We start from the raw sequence: 20,794 nt of genomic DNA, 5'->3' as shown, positions 1-20,794 counted from the left end.
AAAGCAAAGGATGTGATGTATTACCCCTTTGTTACAGTCAATAGCAAGTGGCACTTAGCACTTCTGGCTACTCACAGAGTGCGCATGAGATAATTGTTTGAGATCCCAGCACTGCTTATTTAAAGGGCGGGGACTCAATATAATTAGGTAACTAAAAACTACCTCAGCCTTGCCGCGGGGAATCTCAGGCAAGGCACTGCTGGTCTCTAGGTGGTTTCTCAGTCAGGTCTGTCCAGAATTCTCGAGACCTTTCCTAGTGCTTGTTGTAGATCTGTCGCGGGGAATCAGAACCTCTGGGGCCTGGAGGACCTGCGAACTTAGGTAACGGTGCAAGAAATGGAACATTCAGGAAGTAATGCCACTTAGTGTATCTTTGTCTCCCGTGTTTCCAGTGAAAGGCTTCTTCTGTTCTATCGGTTCCCTGCCCCCACAACTCGTATTTCCCCTAAAACATTTACCACTAAAATACAGTGTGTTATGGATTGGGGAAGGGAAGAAGAAAGTCGAATAGGTCACAACTCGAAAGTGCATGTTCTGGAGAAGTCTGTAACCCGTCATCCTTGGACAACAGACTCAAGTCTTGTCATCTCTACATCCATTGTCTTCTTGAAATAGCTATGCTATTATTTTGGCAGATGGGAATTTTAGCACTAATTACCAGTTTGAATTCCCAACCTGTCACAGAAAAGTTAGATTAAAAAAAAAAAAAACAAAAAAAGGTGTAAATTTATGATGAAGTACTTACCTCATATATCAAAAGGCATAAGATGAAAATTCCGTGCCAAAGACCAACCAGCCGAAAGAAGCAGGAAGGCAGAATGCTTCCATCCTTCTGCCCACCCGTCACTGCCCTGCTTCACACTTTACAGGCACTCTGGTAGAACCAACTTTCAACCGATGATGGGGAAGGGTTTGAATGGGAAGGTGGGCAGGGAAGGCAGACTACCACCTCCACCCCTGGATGGAAGAGGGCCCATCCCAAAGAGGAGGCTCACAACCAGGAGACGAGAGAGGGGTGACCAACCAACCCATCAACTAACCCACACGAGTGAATCCTAGAATCTGAACCTGCCAACATTAATCCACTGTGGGCCCAGCTGGATGGACACTGTCTGATATCTGCACGCGTGGTGTTGCTCACTGAGAGGAAGTACACGTCAGACTTTTAGAGTTCGTTACTACACTAAAAAATATGATTGACATGAGGGGAAGGGTCAACCCAAACCTAAGATGCACAAAAATGACAAAAAGTTTGGGCGGAGAGATACTGGCTCCACAAGTGTTCTGAACTGTCTAAATGTAGGCTTAACAAACGGATGGTTTTCAACCCAAACCCAAATAAATAATGTAATATAATTGGGTTCAATGAAAGCTCCTTACGGTTTATGACAATGAATTCCTTAGGTACCCCAGTACACAAGATTAAAGTTGTAGGATAAACTTTTTAAAATGCAATTGAATACCTAAACAAGACCAAAACCCTTAAAAGTGAGACATGAAACTTCATTTTGTCTAATTTTCTTACCCATTGGAAGAATTTTTAATTCCTCTCACAGAATGGAAAATTAGCAACAACAACAACAAAACCACAAGCCAGACATAGGATTTGAACACCTGGTTTATTGGGGGGGAAGCTGGAGATGAAAACTGCAACTGCTTTTGCTGCAACTTACAAAATAGTCATCTGCTGTATAAAATAAGCGGGTTCCCATTACGTGAGTATAAATGGTAAAAATACTAATCATAGCCCATCCAATATCTATGCAGAGAAACTCATTGCTGAATTCTCCAGTTGTATGTGTTAGATCAGACAGTTTCAGTCTGTTTACCAAGGAAGACCAGGTTCAATTATATTTAGGTTTCTGTTACAGTTAAAATCTGTTAAGGCTGAGATGATGAAGGGACATTTCTTCTCCTCAGGGTGTTTGGACGGCACTGCAGTAGCAGTGGTGACCCTCCTGTGCCTTCCTACCTGAGGCCATCACATCCACCAGTCAGGATGAATCAGACCTAATCCATCCTCGCATCCCGTCGATGCTGGTTCTGAGCATACAGACACGAAACTGTACAGACTTGGTATGGCTTCTTCCAACGCCCCACCCCTTTAAACTACGTCAAACTCCATTAAAAGAGGGAATTTCATTATAGTATTTCAGTAGTGACAGCGGCCTGACTGTTGGCACTTGCTTTGGCCATGGGAACGCTTCCCCACATGTCGCAGCAAGTCAACACGAAGCTAAGCGAGACAGCAATTGTTCAAAACACTGACTAGCAATTCCCACAAAGGATGCTCATTTAGGAAAGCGTTCTGCCTCTTTATGTAACTGAAAACGTCAAAAAGTTTGTTTTGTTCTTGGCATTAATTTTTAGGATGTTTGGTCACTGAGATTATTTTACCAATAACTCCCTCTCTCCTTAGCCCTTAGTAGAAATAATCTGTTCTAACTTGAAAAAACGAAAGCTTGGTCAGATAATTAAGTCTCAGAAGCCATCTCGTTTCTACCTTATTAAGTTCCACATGCACACTCTTTAACAACAGCAGTTTAAATGATACAGATTTGATGTAAGGAGAAATTAGCATAAAATTAGCAAACAGAAACAAGTCTTTTCTAACTCCACAAGACGTACGCAGGACATGAAACTTAACGCTATTTACGAAGCATTTTCTTTAACATTTATTCCAGCATTTCTGATCATAGGAACACTGCCCAAACATAGGTTCCTTGTGGCTTGGAGAACAGTTTCCTCCTCAGGACCCGTCTTGCAGCAGGGCTTCTCTTGGGGGTCTCCCTCCGACATTAGGCCGATGTGTAGAAGTACCTGGGCTTGGCATTGCCCAGCAGGTCATCCTCGTAGTTGGGGAGGCAGCAGAAGAAGAAGGAACAGCCGATCAAGATGATGGTGGCCGCCCATCCGAAGCCGTAGGCCCAGTTATAGATGTAATTGACAGCGGGATTATTATGAAGGTCAAAGGTTTGTGTGTACTTCACTGGATAGATTACCAGGGAGATGATCTGGAAAATAGCTAAAGGGAAGGAAAAAGAAGCTCAGAGTATGGAAGTACAAGTGAATGAATACATGAATGAATGCACAGTGTACTGGTTGGTGTCTGTCAACTCAACCCAAGCCGGAATCTCCCAGGGAGGAGGGAACCTCAGCTGAAGATATGCCTTCATCCGATTGGCCTGCGGCCATGGCTGTGAGACGTTCTCTTGATTCAGGGTTGGTGTGGAAAGGCCCAGTGCACTGTGGGCAGTGCCACCCGTGGGCAGGTGGTTTTGGGTTGCATAAGGAAGAAAGCTGAGCACTGAGCAAGCCAGCGAGCAGGGTTCCTCTATGATTTCTGCTTTAGTTTCTACCCCCCCCCCCTGTCTGAACTCCTACTCTGGCTTCGCTCATAAAGTGTAATAATAAACCCTTTGCTTTTGGTCGCGGTGTGTATCCCAGCCAGCTAGGACACACAGTCACAATACCGCCATTCACAAAGCTTCTCCCTTTAATGACAGGGTCTCTAAAAGGATGTTTAGTGGCTAGAGGAATTTAGCTACTAATCACGGGCCAAAACAGATGAGTGTTAAGAGATGCCTGGGAGCAAGGTGTGTCCTACACAGACACCAGGGAGAAAACAAGTGGGAAGTAAATCACTCTGCGTGACGTGAGGATCTAACTGGACAAAACCATTACTTGTCCTCCCCATTGTTCTACCATAATAAGTTCTTTCTAGAGCACCACAGATAGACGCTAAAGCGTTTCCTATTTCCCTTCTTTCCTTCCTTCCTCCTCTCCTCCCTCTCTTTCCCCCCCTCCCCTCTCTTTCTTTCTTTCCTTTTCCCCCTTCCCCCTCCCCTTCCTACTCCCTCTCTCCCTCCCTCCCATTTCCAAGGACAAATCAGAAAGTATAACTGCCGGAGGTCCTCCGTGGAGAGCCACAGAGACCGACTAGAACATTCTCCCCACGCCCACTGACAACAAATGAGGATCTGCTGGCACTCTTGTCTTACCAGCCAGGGCGAGGAGGCCTCCAATAACTCTCAGGAAGACGAGCATCTGGGGTCCACACAGGGCGAAGAAGGAGAGAATGAAGCAGATGACCAGGATGATGAAGCCACAGAAGAGCGTGGCGGCAGCCGCTCGTCCCCACGCTGCAAGACAGAGACACGGACGTTTGTAAGACAGACATGCCAGGTCCCAAACTGCTGGTCAAAGCATCCGACCCCCACCCTCCAGGAGAGAGTTTTGGGGGAGGGGAGGGATTTTCTTTTGTTTTGTGAAGGGGTTGGGAATAGGTAAGTATCTCCACACTTCAAGGGGGACAACTGGAAAATATTATGGATTATTATTTAGTTTCTATTAATGTCTGGCTTCATTCAGAAGTTATTTCACAAGAGTTCTTCATTACTGGCCTTGGTCTTAAAAAGAATTGGGGTGAGGCAGAATCTGACTTCTGTGTTTGAAGGCCTACACGGCAGTACTAGCCCCGTGCCCTTCTGTTCTGTGAGCGAGGAAGAAAGGAGATCTACCAGCCAAGTACAACCCACTCACTAACCCCCATCCTTCAACTCACACGGACTCCTCATCTCTTCACATACACCCCGGCATCCAGAGCCGGCGGTTAGCATCAGGAGATGCACTAGTTCCTCAGAACAACTTCTGCAGGCTCACCCCACCCTCATTGCCAGTTTCGAAGTAAAGGGAGACTCCAGAAGTGAGGCTAACACACAGATGGCAGATACGTAGCTGGCCATCTAGCCTGTCTGAGTCCAACACATACATTTAAAAAGATGTGCATGATCCCCTGCACGGGTGTTGGTTGTGTTGGCTGATATATGTGTGTGTGTGTGTGTGTGTGTATGTACATGTATATGTATATATATACATATATATATATATATATGTATGTATACACACACACACACACACATATCCAGAGAGCTATGATACCATCGCCATTAACAAGTCCTGAATATTTTCATCATGCCTGAAGGAAACCACATACCATCTGCAGTCACTCCCCATTCTGTCCCTCACCACCACATCCCAAGTTCTGGTGATCATTCGTCTTCCTAATTTGCGCATCCTAGATATTCCCCGCTAACGGAACCTTACACTCTGTGACTTTGTGTGACTGGCTTCTTTCACCAAAGTATTTTTTAAAGATGAGCCATTTCAGAGCATGAATTAGCACTTCACTCTTTTTTTTTTTTCAGCTCAGCATTTTCTTGCACACAAATTCCACATTTTCTTTACCCACTCACTGGCGAATGCTCTTATTTTACTCTTCACTGAATTTTAAAGGGGAGCTCTGTGCCCCTTCCCTGGGTTCTACTTCTTACTAAAATACAGCACAGCCAACGACACACCCACTGTATGCACAGTCATTTCAGTGCTCAGAGTCAAACACTGGCCCTCGAAAAAGCAAGGGGTTTCGAGGCAGCTAGAGCTCATGGACGCCCTGCCTCTGCCAGCTGCTAATCATGTGACCACAGGCTCCTCATCGGTGAACTCAGCCTAAAAAAACGCCTGGCTGCAAGTTGTGAGGATGAGTACCTGCGTGCAAATCATCCTCTGGTAATTCCCTAGCCCCCTTTGTCCAAAGAGTTTCTTTCCTGTTCCCATAATGTCTTCCCAGAACCTCAGATTTTTCACCTCCTTCCACACTTGCGAGGTTCTGTATTATCCCTAAAGATTTCTATCACCCATTTTCCTATCCTTATCTGCTGCCGACAAATGTGGGCGAAGCTGCCTATTTTTCCCTTTTCCAGGGGCCTCATGCCCTAAAGGGCTACCTCAGGTACATGGCTGATTGGGCATCACAAATGAGTAAGAAGAACAAAGATTTTTATATATCTTCCAATACATGTTCTCCTCCAAATGACCCCTCAGCTACGGGGGCAGGAGGGGTGAGATGATCTGTGATTGGACCCAGTTTGAGAGGTGTAGTTCTTACTACTCCCCGCCCCCAAGTCTCGTTCTTCTTGTTACACCAGTGAGAGATTTTAGGGCGCGGTTAACACCAGAATATTTTGTCTTAAAAACACATGAACGAAGCCAAGGCCGGAATATACAATTCAAAGTCTCTTTTCTCACTTTTGCCTCTTCTTTTTTTGTGTAAGAAATTCTTTAACTGGGAAAGGACTACGCTGTAGTAGATAATTAATTGATCAGATCTTCTTAAGGGTAGCCCATAGACCAGAATGTCATATTCAGCAACGGTGCTTATTAAAATACAGATTCCGCCGGGCGGTGGTGGCACACGCCTTTAATCCCAGCACTCAGGAGGCAGAGCCAGGCGGATCTCTGTGAGTTCGAGGCCAGCCTGGGCTACCAAGTGAGTTCCAGGAAAGGCGCAAAGCTACACAGAGAAACCCTGTCTCAAAAAAAAAAAAAAAAAAAAAAAAAATACAGATTCCTACGCCTCCCTCCAGACCTCCTGCATCAGGGCTTGAAAGACTGGGTCCAGGCAGCTCAACTGTTAATAACCTTGTGGTTCTTCCATTCTTGCCAAAGAGCTGCTTTAGTTCCCACACAACTGGCTTCACCGTGACTTTTCCACACACGTGTTCTTGTGTGTTGATCAAATTCACCCTCACTATTCCGCTTCCTCTCCTTCCCTCCTCCTCCCTCCTCCTCCCCTTTTTCCCTCCTCCTTCCTCCTCCCTCCACTCCTTCCCTCCTCCCTCCTCCCCATCCTCCTTCCTCCTCCCTCATCCTCCCTTTCTTCCCTCCTCTTCTTCCCTCCTCCCTTTCTCCCTCCAGAGAGTCTCTCTTGCTTTCAGGTAGTGTGTGTTAATGTGTATGTGTGGTGGGGGAGGAGATCAAATCTGGACTCTGCATAGGAGACAAAAGTGTAATATCCTTTCTTCTCCTGTCCCTGCCATCAGTCTCCGCTGCTCCCTTATGCCCCTTCTGTAAGCATCCTGAAGACTGAGAACAAGAATTTAGATGAGTAAGCTCTATAACACGGAAGCAGTGCTACCCCCAAAAGCTCACAGGTTTCAGTATGTGACCCGATAGCAAGCAGTCTGTTTGTTTCTTTGTTTGTATGGTTACTGCCAGCCATCAAGTTCAACGAAGTTAACTGTTGCATTCAAAAACTGTGTTTCCCTCTGTGAAGCCAGGAAAGGCAAAACACATCTACGCAAGCACACAGAGAGTGCAGAGACACAACAGTACATCAGGCAGCAGCGTTTGATTTTCGTAAGAACAGAAATGTTTCCTAACAAGGAACGTACTATAGGAACTGAGCTGCCGTGATCACAGGCCATCTAGAAAGCTTAGATAAATAAGTTCTGTGTAATGGTGTCATAGTCATCTAACCTGTTCATCTGAGGTCAGCTAGAATGACACAAACAGGCTACTGCTGTGACTTCTTCCTCTGATACTTAGCTGAAGTGTAACTCACACTTAATTTCAGGAATGTGGAGAGAATTACATAAAAGGAATAGTAACCTAATATACATACCCGACACCAACAGGCGAACGTATCATTAAAATGGACCATCTGGGGCACTTTGCCTATTAAATCAATCTGTTAATGTCTTGCTTACTTAAAATGCTGACTCTAAAGAAAATCAAAATGGAAATTAAGCAACATTTTCTCTTGAGAAAAGGCACTCCTGTTGTATGTAGAACACGTCAAACCTGCTCCTTGCACCACGGTACACTGAATCACTTAACTATCATTTAGACTGAAATCTTGGCATGGTCTTAAAGATCCTAGCTGATACAGGACAGACTTCTCCAAGCAAGACAGCACGCCTTCTGAGGTCAGCAGCAATTTTCTTTTAGGATGGAGGGGCCCGCCTGACCAGGTCTGAGCAGGAGGTTCAAGACCTAATGTTCTGTCTGAGAAGAGGACTGTTGGCCAGACAGACATTAGCACCACTTTCTCACTATATACATTAAAAAAAAAAAAAAAGCTAAAGTACTTGTGTGTCAGGTACCTTCAATTTCATTTAGTTGCCCAGGAGCTTAACATCTACAGCTGTACACAAGTCTTTGGGAACTGTTTCTACTTTATATTATGTGACGATTCAAATTACATCTCAGTTATCAACACTGAGGAAAAGCATCCATTTTTCAAAACATGTCCTAAATCTTCCTCTTTTGTGATTTGATGGCTCACAGCTCTTGGCAGGCAGAGTTCATCTCTATCAGTTCTGAACAAGTCTGTCCTTCCTTACGATTTTACACACTAAACTTTACGACCGGTCCTAGTTGTGTGGAGGTGATTCACTATCTGGACTGAGATGACAGAAGCCAGCAGGGCTCCAGGGAAACAGAGTTTCTGGGTAAAAATTGTTCATTGGCTTTGCCTCCTACTAGGAAGAGCGATCTGCTGCTTGTGTTTTAAGTACGACTTTGCAAAGTTTATGCTATGAGAGAAACCAAGGAAAAAGGAAAATATTGCTTATATTCCTAATCTGTAAGTGTTTTGGAAACGTACTAACTTCCTTTCCCATCCCCAAATTAGTGTTTTCCTATGGATTTGCTATATTCTTCATAGATTTTACATGTGGACCAAACAGACCAAAATAGTTGTGAGGTTGTGAGGTCCACCCCATTGCCTGGGGTCCACCCAAGACTCTGAGCGCACTGATGTGTCATCAAACTGAAGTGGGGTCCCTTTCTAGAACATACAAGCACATATTAGTACATACAAGTACATTCTAGAACATACATTCTCCAACCAGCAATATCAAAGGTCCCACTTAGAGGAACAGAGTTCTTAACATGTGTTTTGTGTACTGTTTCTGTGAGGTTTTTTATGCCATTCACAGGCAGAAGTGGAATCTGGATATTTTAAAAGTCAAAAGATCATACGTGTAAGTAAAGATGGGTGAATGTGACATACAAAAATACTGTTTTGCATATTCAATAGGGAGATAAAGGCAGAGGCATAACCTTTGGAATACCATCCATTTGGAAGCTTTTGCAACAACACCCCAAACCCGTCCTGCCTCCCACTCCCAGGGAACTATGTGTGGTCGGGTTGAGACACAGGAATCCAGTGACCTCCCAGGTCCTTCAGATAAAGCAGAATTTAACACTGGAGGAGCAAAACTCCCAAGGACAAATAAGAACAGACCTACAAAACGTATGTATATAAGACCAAGCCATCAGCCTGCAGAAGTTCTGGAAGGCAATAAGGAATGGCTGGCCTAGTGGAGAAATGGCAGGAGAGCCACAGGCAAGGCATTACAGGAGAATCCTTACACACTTGACACTTCCTCCTGAAACCCAGCTGGGTGGTGGCTAGTTACCACTGTATTTGCACAGAACTCTTGTCAGAAATGGGAAGCTACACCCCACTGCAGCCAACAGACCTTCAAATATTTAAAAACTATTAATTGAATGCCGGACAGTAGGACTGATGGGGAGTACATTTCTCCTCAGTCCACATAGGAGAAGTACTTGTAACCAAGTAGCATGGTCCAAGGGGCAGAATGAAGTCCTCAAATAGAAGGAAGCTGCTTGGGGAAAGCTGGACCCCAGCCCTTTATTTCCTTTCTAGTCCCACAGGTTCAGAAGTCCGTGTTCTTAGGGGCAGAGCCAAATGGAGTCCCTCCCAACACACCGAGGTTCTCTGGGGTGCTACTGGAACAAACAGATAGTGGGCTAGCCTGTGCTACTGGAACAGACAGTGGGCTAGCCTGTACCATGGGTACTTAACACCTGGAGTTTACTCATCGGTGTATATTTTAAAGTTATCCCATCAAAGGAGTGGGCGACCCTTGAATTTGCTGTTAAGAATGTGAACATATGAGCCGGGCGGGGGTGGCGCACGCCTTTAAATCCCAGCACTCGGGAGGCAGAGCCAGGCGGATCTCTGTGAGTTCGAGGCCAGCCTGAACTACCAAGTGAGTTCCAGGAAAGGCGCAAAGCTACACAGAGAAACCCTGTCTCGAAAAACCAAAAAAAAAAAAAAAAAGAATGTGAACATATGTACGTGCAGGCACATGAAATCTATCTGCTAATCTAACCTCATAAAATATCAACAGCTTGTCTCCTGTCCCCTCCCACCAGCAAACTCCCCCACCCCTCCCATCCCAGCACACTCCCTCCAACCCCTTCCACCTGGGCATACTCCCCTAACCTCTCCCACCCCATCATCCTACCCCCAAAGCTGCAAGAGAATAAAGGCTTTTCTGGTGAATTTAGCCTAATGTAAATGATTGGTTTGAACTTATTTTTCTCATGTCCTGCACTTTCAGGAACCAAGGCGCTTAATGATAAAACATTTCATAGGATTCTCTATTTTTTTTTTTTTTTTGGACTTGTGGAAAAGTGATGTCCAGGGAAAACACTGGGTGCATATGAAGGGATTCAAGGGATGTCTTTGGTAAAACTGAGGTTCTGTGTTTCACAGTCTACACTCCAGACTCTGACTTTCCACAGCCCTTCCTCTTCTGGGGCATACCTCATCCCCATACCCTCCACCCTGACAAGCCAGAGCTTGCCTGGGACCCGAAGTCTGTGAGCTGAAGCTTAAAATACATTCCTGTGAAAATATTCTCTACACTGGAAAAGAAGGTGCCAGCATTTCAAAAGCGGCGTGTGCATACTCACTGAAGTTTTATTCTGAGTTTGGCTTACAGGAGAAACTTGAATGATCAGTTTAATCGTCAATTTAGACTCTCGCATATTCTTCTTGACAAACTCAAACCAAAACATTCAAACAAGTATTTGTTAAGATAAATATCAATTTAGCTGCCACCATCACAAAATATTCAGGGTCTAACTTGGCTTATTTATTTGTTTAGAAAAAGATGAGATGACCTTGTAACCCACAATTCTTAAAATTTTAACAATAATGATGAAGAATATAATATTGCTGTGCTGTATATTCATTTATTCCTAAGAAATCATTGGCCTTTATAAAACATGCATACTCTTTAGTATTATTGTCAACATCACTAAGAATAACCAATCCTTACTACCAAAATAAAAGTATTAATGTTAGGAATATCACTTGGCAAAACATGGTTGTCAAACACTTTCTAATGAAGGTCCTGCTTTGTTAATAGCTTCAAACAAACATTACTTCCTAGTATCATTAAGAAGCATTCTAGAGGGGGGCACACATGCTCAGTTCTGTGTATTGATACAGTTTTAAACAGACCCACCCTGCTTGTTCCTTGCCATACAAAACGCAGCGCTCACACACTGTGGGAGTGTGTACATTCCACACTGTGTGAGCTCCCGCAAGCACACTGTGAGCTCCAGCAAGGCCCTATTGAAACTTTCTGGAGATCTATAGAGTTCCCGACTGTCCAGATAATTACCCTAAAGTGTAGGACACACCATTCTTTTACAGTTGCGTCGAAGACTAATCAGAAGTCCACAGAGAATGAGCAAAGGAAGAAGCATTTCAACTCATCTCTGTCTATAATGGGGAGATTCAGACGGTGCAGTGGCTTCCCACCTCTTGTCTCCTTCCACAGCTTGACAAGGAGGCCAACTTTCCATTGGTGATATGCGTCTAGGTGTTGAGCAAGAGCTGTCTACCACAACATGGGCACTTAATCACCTCTGCAAAGGTAACTCCCCTGAGGTATTCAATTGCTTTAACACATGTCTCCTAGCATTAAAACCAGACACTGCCTCATGAAAGTACTAAGCAATTTTTCAAGATTCCTTCGGGAAACTAAGGTTTTTTTCTAAGGCTGATTTCTATAGCGAATTGAAACAAACTTTACCCTGGGTGGGTGTTTGCTTAGAGCAGAAAAAAGTTAAGGCTTCAGACTCATGGTTAAAGAAACAAACTAGAAACAAAACTTGTTTTTCCCTTTGATTTAAACGGTAGTGGATCAGCCTGAGGTTAGAGCAGGCACACCCTAAAAGATGAGCTCACCCTACAAGGCAAGAAACATGGAAATGGCATTGTGTGTGTTTCACAAGAGGGCCCTGCAGGTTAAATCATGTCCCAGCAAGAACACTGATCCTGCCTCTGCAAGCTGACTCCACTACTGAGTACTCTTTGGGGCTGGATCCACCTTGGAGTAAGCTATAATTAACAAAGTCTATTTTAAAAATCTACACGCATACCTCTTAAGCCCTCTGAAAGAGACTGAGTTCGAATGCATTTTAAGATATAGCTAGGTTATTCCAAGGCAATACATTCCCTGTAAGACCCTAAAAGATTTGTAGCAACAGGAAGTTCTGTCCGCCAAGCATTTGTGTCTTTGTGTTTAGGGAGAGCACAGGCCGTAAAGAAAGCAGGAACAGCTGCCAGTTTTATTACCTGCCTCCTTGTCTGGGGAAGTTCCCCCAGAAAGAATAAGCTATATCAGGCAGCTGATAAGGGGCCCAGAACTCAGGCCCAGCAGCAGCTGGCAGAAGCCCTGGGTGGGCTACTCCAGGAAAAGGATCGAGTTATGGTGAAACTAGAAAATGAACAGGGAAAAAAAAAACTTGCTTTTGTCTGTTTAAAAGGATAATATAGATTACTAAAGCTTTGACTGTGGTAGTCCTTACTCCCCGACAAGCTGCCAATCACTACTGTATCGAGGCTAAACCAGAGGGACATCCACTTCGGGAAGAAAACTGCTTTTTTCCCAAGAACTACTACTGACTGTTAAATCAAGTACTGGGGCTTCTCCGGGGCGGAGGCCTCCTGCGATGTGTTAAAAGTGCCAACACCACTTCACTAGAGTGAAGTGTTTACTTCTCCGATTTTAAACCAGATTCAGATAAAGTTTGCTAACAGTCACGATTCAACTAAGGCCCCTCCCCAGAGCAAGCGTGGACACAACCAGCTCGACAGCTAAGACTCTGAAGTATCTACTGAAATCACAACTTCTCCCACTTTGCCTGAAAGGACTTTCTCATGAGGAAAAAAAAAGAGTTTAAGTTAGACGTAGTGTAACGAATCCACACCAGCACGTTATTTTAATACTTACCTTGCGTTGGCTGACATCAGCTGGCGCAGGGAACTGACAAAACTTTTATTTTTAAATGAGTTGGGCTAGTCTCTTTCGGGGTTTGGGCCTGATCTGGGTCACCTAAAACTGCTGCTTCATCTGGCTCAAGCCAGATTCTGGAGTCTGAGCTCTGAGCGGGCCTTTGACGCAGCCGCTACCCCTGACCCCCTATCAGACAGGCCCCAGCGGCTGCCGCAGGTTCGGTTCCCAAGGGCTTCCCGGGAGGCGGCGGGCCACTCACCGAAATCCATGAGGCTCTGGCAGCCTTGTTCGTAGGAGCCGCTGCCGCCGCCCTCTTCGAAGCATCTCCACCAGAGCGAGGAGGTCTGGAGGTGGGTGCTCGACTGCAGCCAGCCGCGGCCGGCCAGCGCGATGATGTCGAAGGCGATGGCGCTGAGCAGCAGCAGGGGCAGGATCCACCTGCAGCGCTCGCAGGCCAGGCCGCAGCGCAGCATGTCGTCCGTCGGTGGCGGCGGCGCGGAGCGGAGGAGCGCGACGGGGCACGGTGGTGGAGAGTGGCCCCCGCGAGCGCGGACACGGCGACTAAAGGAAGAGGCGGCTCCCTCCGGGGACGCGGCCCCGGGGGCTGGCGGCGGGGGCGCGGCGGCGCGCGGGGGCCACACCTAGATTCCGGTGACTCAGAGCGCGCCGCCCCGACCTGCCGGGTCACCCGGGCTGCAGAGCTCAGGCCAGCCCCGGGCTCCCCGCCAGGGTGGGCGTGCCTGTGCCTCCCGCCGCCTGCAAGTCCCACCCGATCGCCGCCTGCAAGTCCCACCCGATCGCCGCCAGCGCCGCGCACACACCTGTGGACGCTCCAGCGCCAAGCCAGGCCTCTGCCCTAAGCTGTGTGCACACACCGTGTGAGGAGCGCTGGCTAAGGCCACACTCGAGCTCCAGGCACCCTGTCTGAGACATCCCAATGGCTTGTGAATGAATAAATGAGGGGCCCTGAAATGTAAGGACTTGTGCGCTCAAACCTGGAAGTCCCTGGCTCCCGCAAGCAGAGACTGCACTTCCTGCCGGGATCCACCTTTGGACCTTGACTCTTGCCACCATAGACACACATCTGTTTGCTCGCCCGTCCGTCCTTCCTGGCAGCGATGGGTGGCACAGTCTAGGCTGCAAGAAGCCATCTCCACTTCTGGGTGGCTTTGGTGTCTAACTTCCAGTCTGGATCCATCAGGGAGCTCAGAAACTCTGATGGATGCCCACAGTTCCTGTAACAAATGCTTTTACTCTTGAACTCTTTGCCTGTTGCTCCCCGCAGATAACGTCATGTTCCCTTTGCCCCAGTTAGGACGTTCCCTACACATCTAACCTGGGTAGACCTCGTTCTATCCACTTCACACAATTTTTGTTTTTTGTTTCAAGTAAAATCACATGTCAGCACACAGCACCAGCGTCCTGAGCCAGCTTCTGCCCCTGAGAATCAGGTGTGGCAGGGAGGGTGGGGCAATATCCAGGAGTGGCACTGAGAGAAACAAGTTCTCAGTGCCAGGCGCCATGGTAGCCTGGGACAGGTCAACCAAAACATTCGTGAGTGTCACCTCTGACCCTGTACCCCAAGGATCTTCTGAAACCTCACATTATCTTAAAGAAATGGAAAGCGGTGCTTCCCACTTAATCGTTATGACAGGACGCTCACAATATAAGCCGAGTAGTGTTTTTTTCTGAGTTCTCAGTTACTGAGGATGCGAAGATCTGTGCCTGAGAGCACAGGATATCCCTGGCCAGCCTTCACTTCACAGAAACCAAGTTCACACATTGTCATTAGAGGCCAATATTTCAGTTTCAAAACCCAGCAGGGGCGTGTGCTCTGGGCAAGGTTAACTGTCCGCGTTGTCGATGGTGTGGAGACAAGTGTGACGCTGACATCCTAAACTTTAGGACCTAAAGGCTTTCAAAAACAACGAAAGTATTGGCTATGTCTAATATACTTTTACTGATCAAATGAATTCTAATTGGTGTCTTCTTGAGTAATTTTCGACCGTGTGTAATGTTGCCTCATTCCAGTGATACAATTTCCAGTGTTCGGAGGAGTGGAGCTCATCAATACTAAGCTAGACAAAGGCAATTGGACGTTCAGAATCTCTGAAAGAGATGACTGCTTCTTTAGGTTCTGTAGACTCGAAGGGGGATAAGAAATAGTTTGTTTTGGAGCCAAATTCGAGTGATGAATGCCCAGAAACACAGATGTAGGTTCCCCAAATACATGTTTCAAAACAGAAGCAGTTTTGTGGAGTTTTTATGGTAACAGAACAAAGAAAGTTACAAATTGAGGCATTTAAAAAAATAATTAGTAGAAACAGGGAGGTAGGTAGCTTAGACAGGCAGAGGGATCTCAATTACAGACCTCAGATGTTAGCTGCGGTCTAAAAAGGCATTTTTTAGCCCTTTGATAGAGAGCTAGGTTCTGCTAAGTTAATACATACTAAAGGAATTTTATTTTCTTTTTAACCTGTGGTCTGGTAAGTCTATCTAGTAGCAGGATGTGTCAGTAACAGAGTAGGCAAGCCGATAACTTGTAATTTGTCTCTGGAACTGCAACATCCCAACCTCTCCACAAGGATGAGGTATTTATTAGTCAGGCTGTAGGCACAGCTTCTTTTCAGGGATTCCCATTCACAGTTCCAACAATAATATTCCTAGCCTGATTCAAATTATGTGCTCAACTAGCCTAAATCGAGTGCTGTCTTGCGCTTGCCCTGTGACTCGTAGGTCACATAAAGTATTTGGGCTTCTACTTCCTCGTGTGCAAAGCATGTTGCATTTGCCAGGCGGTGTTCTAATGGGAAGTAAAATTCTAATATAGCCTCGGTGTGGGAGCACACACAAGTAATTCTAGCACTTGAGAGGCTGGGGAAGGATGATGCTAAATTTGAGTTAGCCTGGGCTACCTACTGAGACCCCTGTCTCAAAACCACCACCTAATATATTCAAGGTACTTAGAATAGTAGTACCTGAAGGTAACAAGACATGGCCATATGTGTGAATAGGGAGAATTTTGTACTTAAAAGGAGTAAATTCTATTCTATATGTGAATATCAACCATGACTCACAGCTTTTAGATAATGCAGTCATTCATCCTAGCCATAATGCCTCTCTCTATTTCTGGATTATAGTGAATACAGTTGGCTAGTTCCCCCTGCTGGAAGTCAAAGGTATTGCAGAGCACTTAACAGTTTTTTTGGTTAAATGTAACTGTTACAGAAAAATGTATGGACAGTGTGTGCGTGCGTGCGTGCGTGCGTGCGTGCGTGCGTGCGTGTGTGTGTGTGTGTGTGTGTGTGTGTGTGTGTGTCCTGCTGAAGTTTAATATAATTGCCATCACTATAAGGAAAATTTTATTTTATAATTGTGGTCATGATAGATTGTGCTTACAAAAGCACTAACTGTTGCAAACAAAAGCATGAATTTATAATTTAGAAAGAAAATACTATAGGTATTTTATTTTCCCAGGCAAAGTCATAGTGATAATAATAGCAGCAGCTAACTACAGTTTTCATAGTATTTATTTTGTACCAGTAGTGTTTCATACCCTCCTGATGAGGTATGACTGCCATCTTCATAAAGAGGGGAGTCACATGACTTTCTCAAGACCCCACATGACTGACTGGTAAGGCCAGATTCCAACAGAGACACTCTAACACCAGGGACCCCTCTTCCCCGGTAACCAGAGTACCAGTGTGTAAAAGTTTTTAAGGTACTTCTTTGAAAATTCCCTTCGGGGCTGGAGAAATGGCTGGGTGGACAAACTGCTCACCATCCGAGCATCAAGACTCGGGTTTGCTCCCCAGAAGCCGTGGAAAAGTCTAGCACTATGGAGTCCACCAGTAATCCCAGCACCAGGAAGGCAGATACTAGAGGATGCTTGATGTTTCCAGACCAGTCAGAAAATGAGATGCCAGCTTTTGGCCTCCACATGTGTGTATGTGTACATGAACACACACACACACACACACACACACACACACACACACACACGCACGCGCGCGCGTTTCATTCTTCCTTTCCCTCTACTGTTCTAGGATTTATTTTTATTTGCGTGTCTGACTGTTTTCCCGGAATGTATTTAAGTGTAACTACACATATGCCTGGTGCTGCAGAAACAGAGGGGCATGGGGGACCCCCTGGAACTGGAGGAAGAGATGGTTGTAAGACATTTGGGTGCTGGGAAACATTAACCCAGGTCCTCTTAGGAGGAGCAAGTGCTACACTAGGCCGTCTCTCTAGCCCCTCTTCCATTCTCTGTGCTCCTACACTAGACCATCTCTCTAGCCCCTCTTCCATTCTCTGTGCTCCTACACTAGGCTGTCTCTCTAGCCCCTCTTCCATGTTCTGTGCTCCTACACTAGTCTGTCTCTCTAGGTCCTCTTCCATGCTCTGTGCTCCTACACTAGGCCGTCTCTCTAGCCCCTCTTCCATTCTCTGTGCCCCTACACTAGTCTGTCTCTCTAGCCCCTCTTCCATGCTCTGTGCTCCTACACTAGGCCGTCTCTCTAGCTCCTCTTCCATGCTCTGTGCCCCTACACTAGTCTGTCTCTCTAGCCCCTCTTCCATGCTCTGTGCTCCTACACTAGGCCGTCTCTCTAGCTCCTCTTCCATGCTCTGTGCCCCTACACTAGTCTGTCTCTCTAGCCCCTCTTCCATGCTCTGTGCTCCTACACTAGGCCATCTCTCTAGCCCCTCTTCCATTCTCTGTGCTCCTACACTAGGCCGTCTCTCTAGCCCCTCTTCCATTCTCTGTGCTCCTATACTAGGCTGTCTCTCTAGCTCCTCTTCCATGCTCTGTGCTCCTACACTAGGCCATCTCTCTAGCCCTTCTTCCATTCTCTCTTCTCTCGTGGACATCTAACTTCCCACCAGCTCTTTCCCAGAATGCACTGCAATGCTGACGTTCTGGGCCTGTCTGTCAGATCCAGGAGGCTTTGTTAAAGCTGTGCTGTGACTGTGCAGGTGCGTCTGCAGAGAAGGTCTTTTCATTGGCTTTTGAATAGTTGTGTCCTCTGCGTGTGGCAAGTATTCCTAGCCAAGCACTGAGCAGAATATCGGGTGATCTGAGTTTTCTTTCTCACAGACAATGTGATTCCCTCCCCTCAAGTCCCTTTTTCTTTTAATTTGCCTGTCTGTCGCCTGTCTGTCGGTTTGCTTGCTTGTTTGTGTGTCAGAGACAGCTTGTCACTGTGCAGCCCAAGCTGGCCTCAAAATCTTGGTCCTTCTGTGTCAGCATTCCAAATGCTGGGGTTCCAGATTCCTGTACCACACTGGCTTTCCCTCCATCTGTCTCTGCCTGCTCATGTGACTTTCCATTATTCCACTCCCTCAAGTCCTATTTCTTCAGCCTCTCTGCTCAGTCATGTGATGGTAAATATTTCCTTATTTTTTTTTTCCTGACTTGTAGCATTTACCAATTGGTATATTGTACATATTCACTCTGGGCTGACAACTCCCCTATCATCTTGGTCACTAAAATTCTGAGGTCACCCTTGATTCTTTATCTTACATTTTGTGGCCCAATAATTAAGAAATTTGCCACTCACTTACTTCCCAAATATTTCCAGGGTCTAGCATCTCCACTCTATCCATGCTGATTGTCTGTGCTTTACCGACTCAACTGCCTCTTCTCAGCTCACTCCTGTACCTGTCTTTCACTTATCACTAGAATAATGGGACTCAATGGAGCCTGGCAATCCCCTTGACATACCTGTTAGGGAATACTCTCTCAGATATGACATAATCAGAGTCATTACCATCTTAAACAGAGCAGGTGGAGTTTCCCATGTAAGACTTGGCCTACTAACGAAAGGGGAAGGGAACATCTGACCCTCACCCGAGACAATAGCCACTTCCTCTCTCCTGCCTCTGCCAGATACATGTAATTCTGCCCCAGCTGCCTGGGGTCTTTGGAGTATACAGGAAGTAGAAAGCTAACTAGTAGTGGAACTCTATCTACACAACTTTTGGGAGGTCATCCTCCATGACATGGTGGGACTTTTCAGTGACGAAGCTGTTTGGGGACCACAAATGGATGTTGTCATTGTAAGCAATTCCTTATCCAGGCTTCGTATAAGTAACCCCTCAGCCACACTTCAGATAAGTAACTCAATAAACCCATTGGCTTACAAAGTGGACATGGGTAGAATCATTCCTTTGATGTAACCTTGGGGCCTTATGCTCATGTCTTCCTCTGGGGGTCCTCTTTCCTTCTCGGCCTGTTGGCCACCAGGTCAAAAAAGGAAAAAGGCAGGAGAGGCAACAGAAAGCTTTGTATGCCACCCATGAGCACGGATGGAGACAGCCCTCTGGGAGACAGACTTCGGTGAATCAGCTCATCTTTATTCCGAAGTATAAGGAATCTATAGGGTTGGGGAGCCTGGGGACAAACCCTAATTTGCATTAAGTGGCACGCTCCTATCACAAGGCTTAGGATGTGGCAGTAGGGTCCTATAGCAGAGCTCCTAACCCAAGTCTCCTCAGCAGGGATCTGTGTCAAGGGTCAAGCCAAAGAAGAACCAGGCATCTGGTTTAGAGACAGCTTTTAGATAAGGCCAGTCCTCCAGGCCCAGGGACATTCTCTAGATAAGGGCGGGTAGAGAGCAGGAAGCTTTACTGGAGGGAAGGAGCTAATGAGATAAGCTGCCAGGCCATAGGGAGGCTGTGACCTCTACCAACCAGCAATGTATTCCAACATCTTCCAGGAAAAGTCATGCACATGGTTCTCACTGGTCTTCCATCATCACACAGATGAAGTTTGTGCTTTCTAAAAGAGAAACACAAATTCCTCCATGTCTGGTCCTTGCTGCCTTTCCATCCTCACCTGTCATCTTTCCTTGTTTTACACTCACCATGAGGAACATTTTTAATGTTGGCGGTGCACACCTTTAATCCCAGTACTCCAGAGGCAGAGGCAGGTGAATTTCTGAGTTCAAGGACAGCCTGGTCTACAGAGCTATTTCTAGGACAGCGAAGGCTACACAGAGAAACCCCATCTCAAAAAAACAACAACAAAAACCAAAAGCAACAACAACACACATACACACACACATACACACACAAACACATACACACACACACACATACACACACAAACACATACACACACACACACACACACACACACAAGAACATTCTTCTCACATATATAATAGTTTCTTACTTTTGCTCCTCATGTTATTTCTGGAGTATTTTTCTTACCAGTTCTTTTTCTGTTCACCTTGTTCCTTTCTACCAGTCATTTAAGACTACTTCAGACAAGAAACTGTCCCTAGATCTTGGCTTATTCCTGTGTTCCCGCTTTGAATCGACAGTAACCATGCATTCTTCCCTGTGTCCACTGGGAGGACTTGTAGACTGTGTTGTAATAGTCTCCTTGAGTCTGTGTTAGAGCAAAGATCCTTGCAGAAGCTGACTATGCCTTCATTCATTTTGTATCTCCAGGACCTTCTGTAGAGAGGGCTATTCAATGTGTGCCGAATCTGAGTGAGCTAGTGGGTTGTCCACAGCTGCCTGTGAGACTTGACCTCTCTGAGTTTCACATATTAGTCACCTATTTTTTTGAAGTAGTCGAAGACGAAACTGAAAACTAAAATGCTAGAAAGTGATAAGAAAACAAAATCTTAGCAACCAAAACTGAGAAAGGATTGGGGACAGTAGATGGCAGCAGAATCTTGTTTTCAGCATAGCATTAGCAAGACTTAGAACTGGCTAAATGTTGAGGAAAAACTGATAGTCACACAGTGTGGTTTAAAACTATCTTGCCGGGCATGGTGATCATGCCAGCAATCCCAGCACTGGGGGATGAAAGCAAAGGATGGCTAGGAGTTTCAGGCTAACCTAGGCTACACAGTGAACTCCAGCACAGCCTGGGTTAC

At 45.9% G+C, this 20,794-nt stretch overlaps 1 protein-coding gene across 1 annotated transcript; it reads right to left on the bottom strand.

The window, feature by feature from the left end:
- Positions 1 to 1,600: 1,600 nt before the first annotated feature.
- On the bottom strand, positions 1,601 to 14,091 carry Perp (p53 apoptosis effector related to PMP22). Its single transcript, XM_052750620.1, has 3 exons — positions 13,165 to 14,091; positions 4,002 to 4,142; positions 1,601 to 3,025 (listed from the first exon to the last, which is right to left on the bottom strand). The coding sequence occupies exons 1-3, from the start codon at positions 13,376 to 13,378 to the stop codon at positions 2,799 to 2,801; spliced, it is 582 nt and encodes a 193-aa protein (XP_052606580.1). The 5' UTR covers positions 13,379 to 14,091; the 3' UTR covers positions 1,601 to 2,798.
- Positions 14,092 to 20,794: the final 6,703 nt, after the last annotated feature.

Source organism: Peromyscus californicus, unplaced genomic scaffold (assembly GCF_007827085.1).
Source record: "Peromyscus californicus insignis strain IS unplaced genomic scaffold, ASM782708v3 Scaffold_22__1_contigs__length_63687245, whole genome shotgun sequence".
NCBI classification, from domain to species: Eukaryota; Metazoa; Chordata; class Mammalia; order Rodentia; family Cricetidae; genus Peromyscus; species Peromyscus californicus.
Note: the sequence above shows the minus strand (reverse complement) of the source record. Positions and strands in the feature narration are given on the sequence as shown.

Bases quoted from the DNA above. Each gene is read 5' to 3' on its own strand.
- Perp (XM_052750620.1), bottom strand. From the start codon at position 13,378: ATGCTGCGCTGCGGCCTGGCCTGCGAGCGCTGCAGGTGGATCCTGCCC. The intron at 4,143-13,164 runs GTGAGTGGCCCG...TCTGTCTTGCAG, and splicing joins CCAGAGCCTCATGGATTTCG to CGTGGGGACGAGCGGCTGCC. The intron at 3,026-4,001 runs GTAAGACAAGAG...CCTTCCCTTTAG, and splicing joins AGGCCTCCTCGCCCTGGCTG to CTATTTTCCAGATCATCTCC.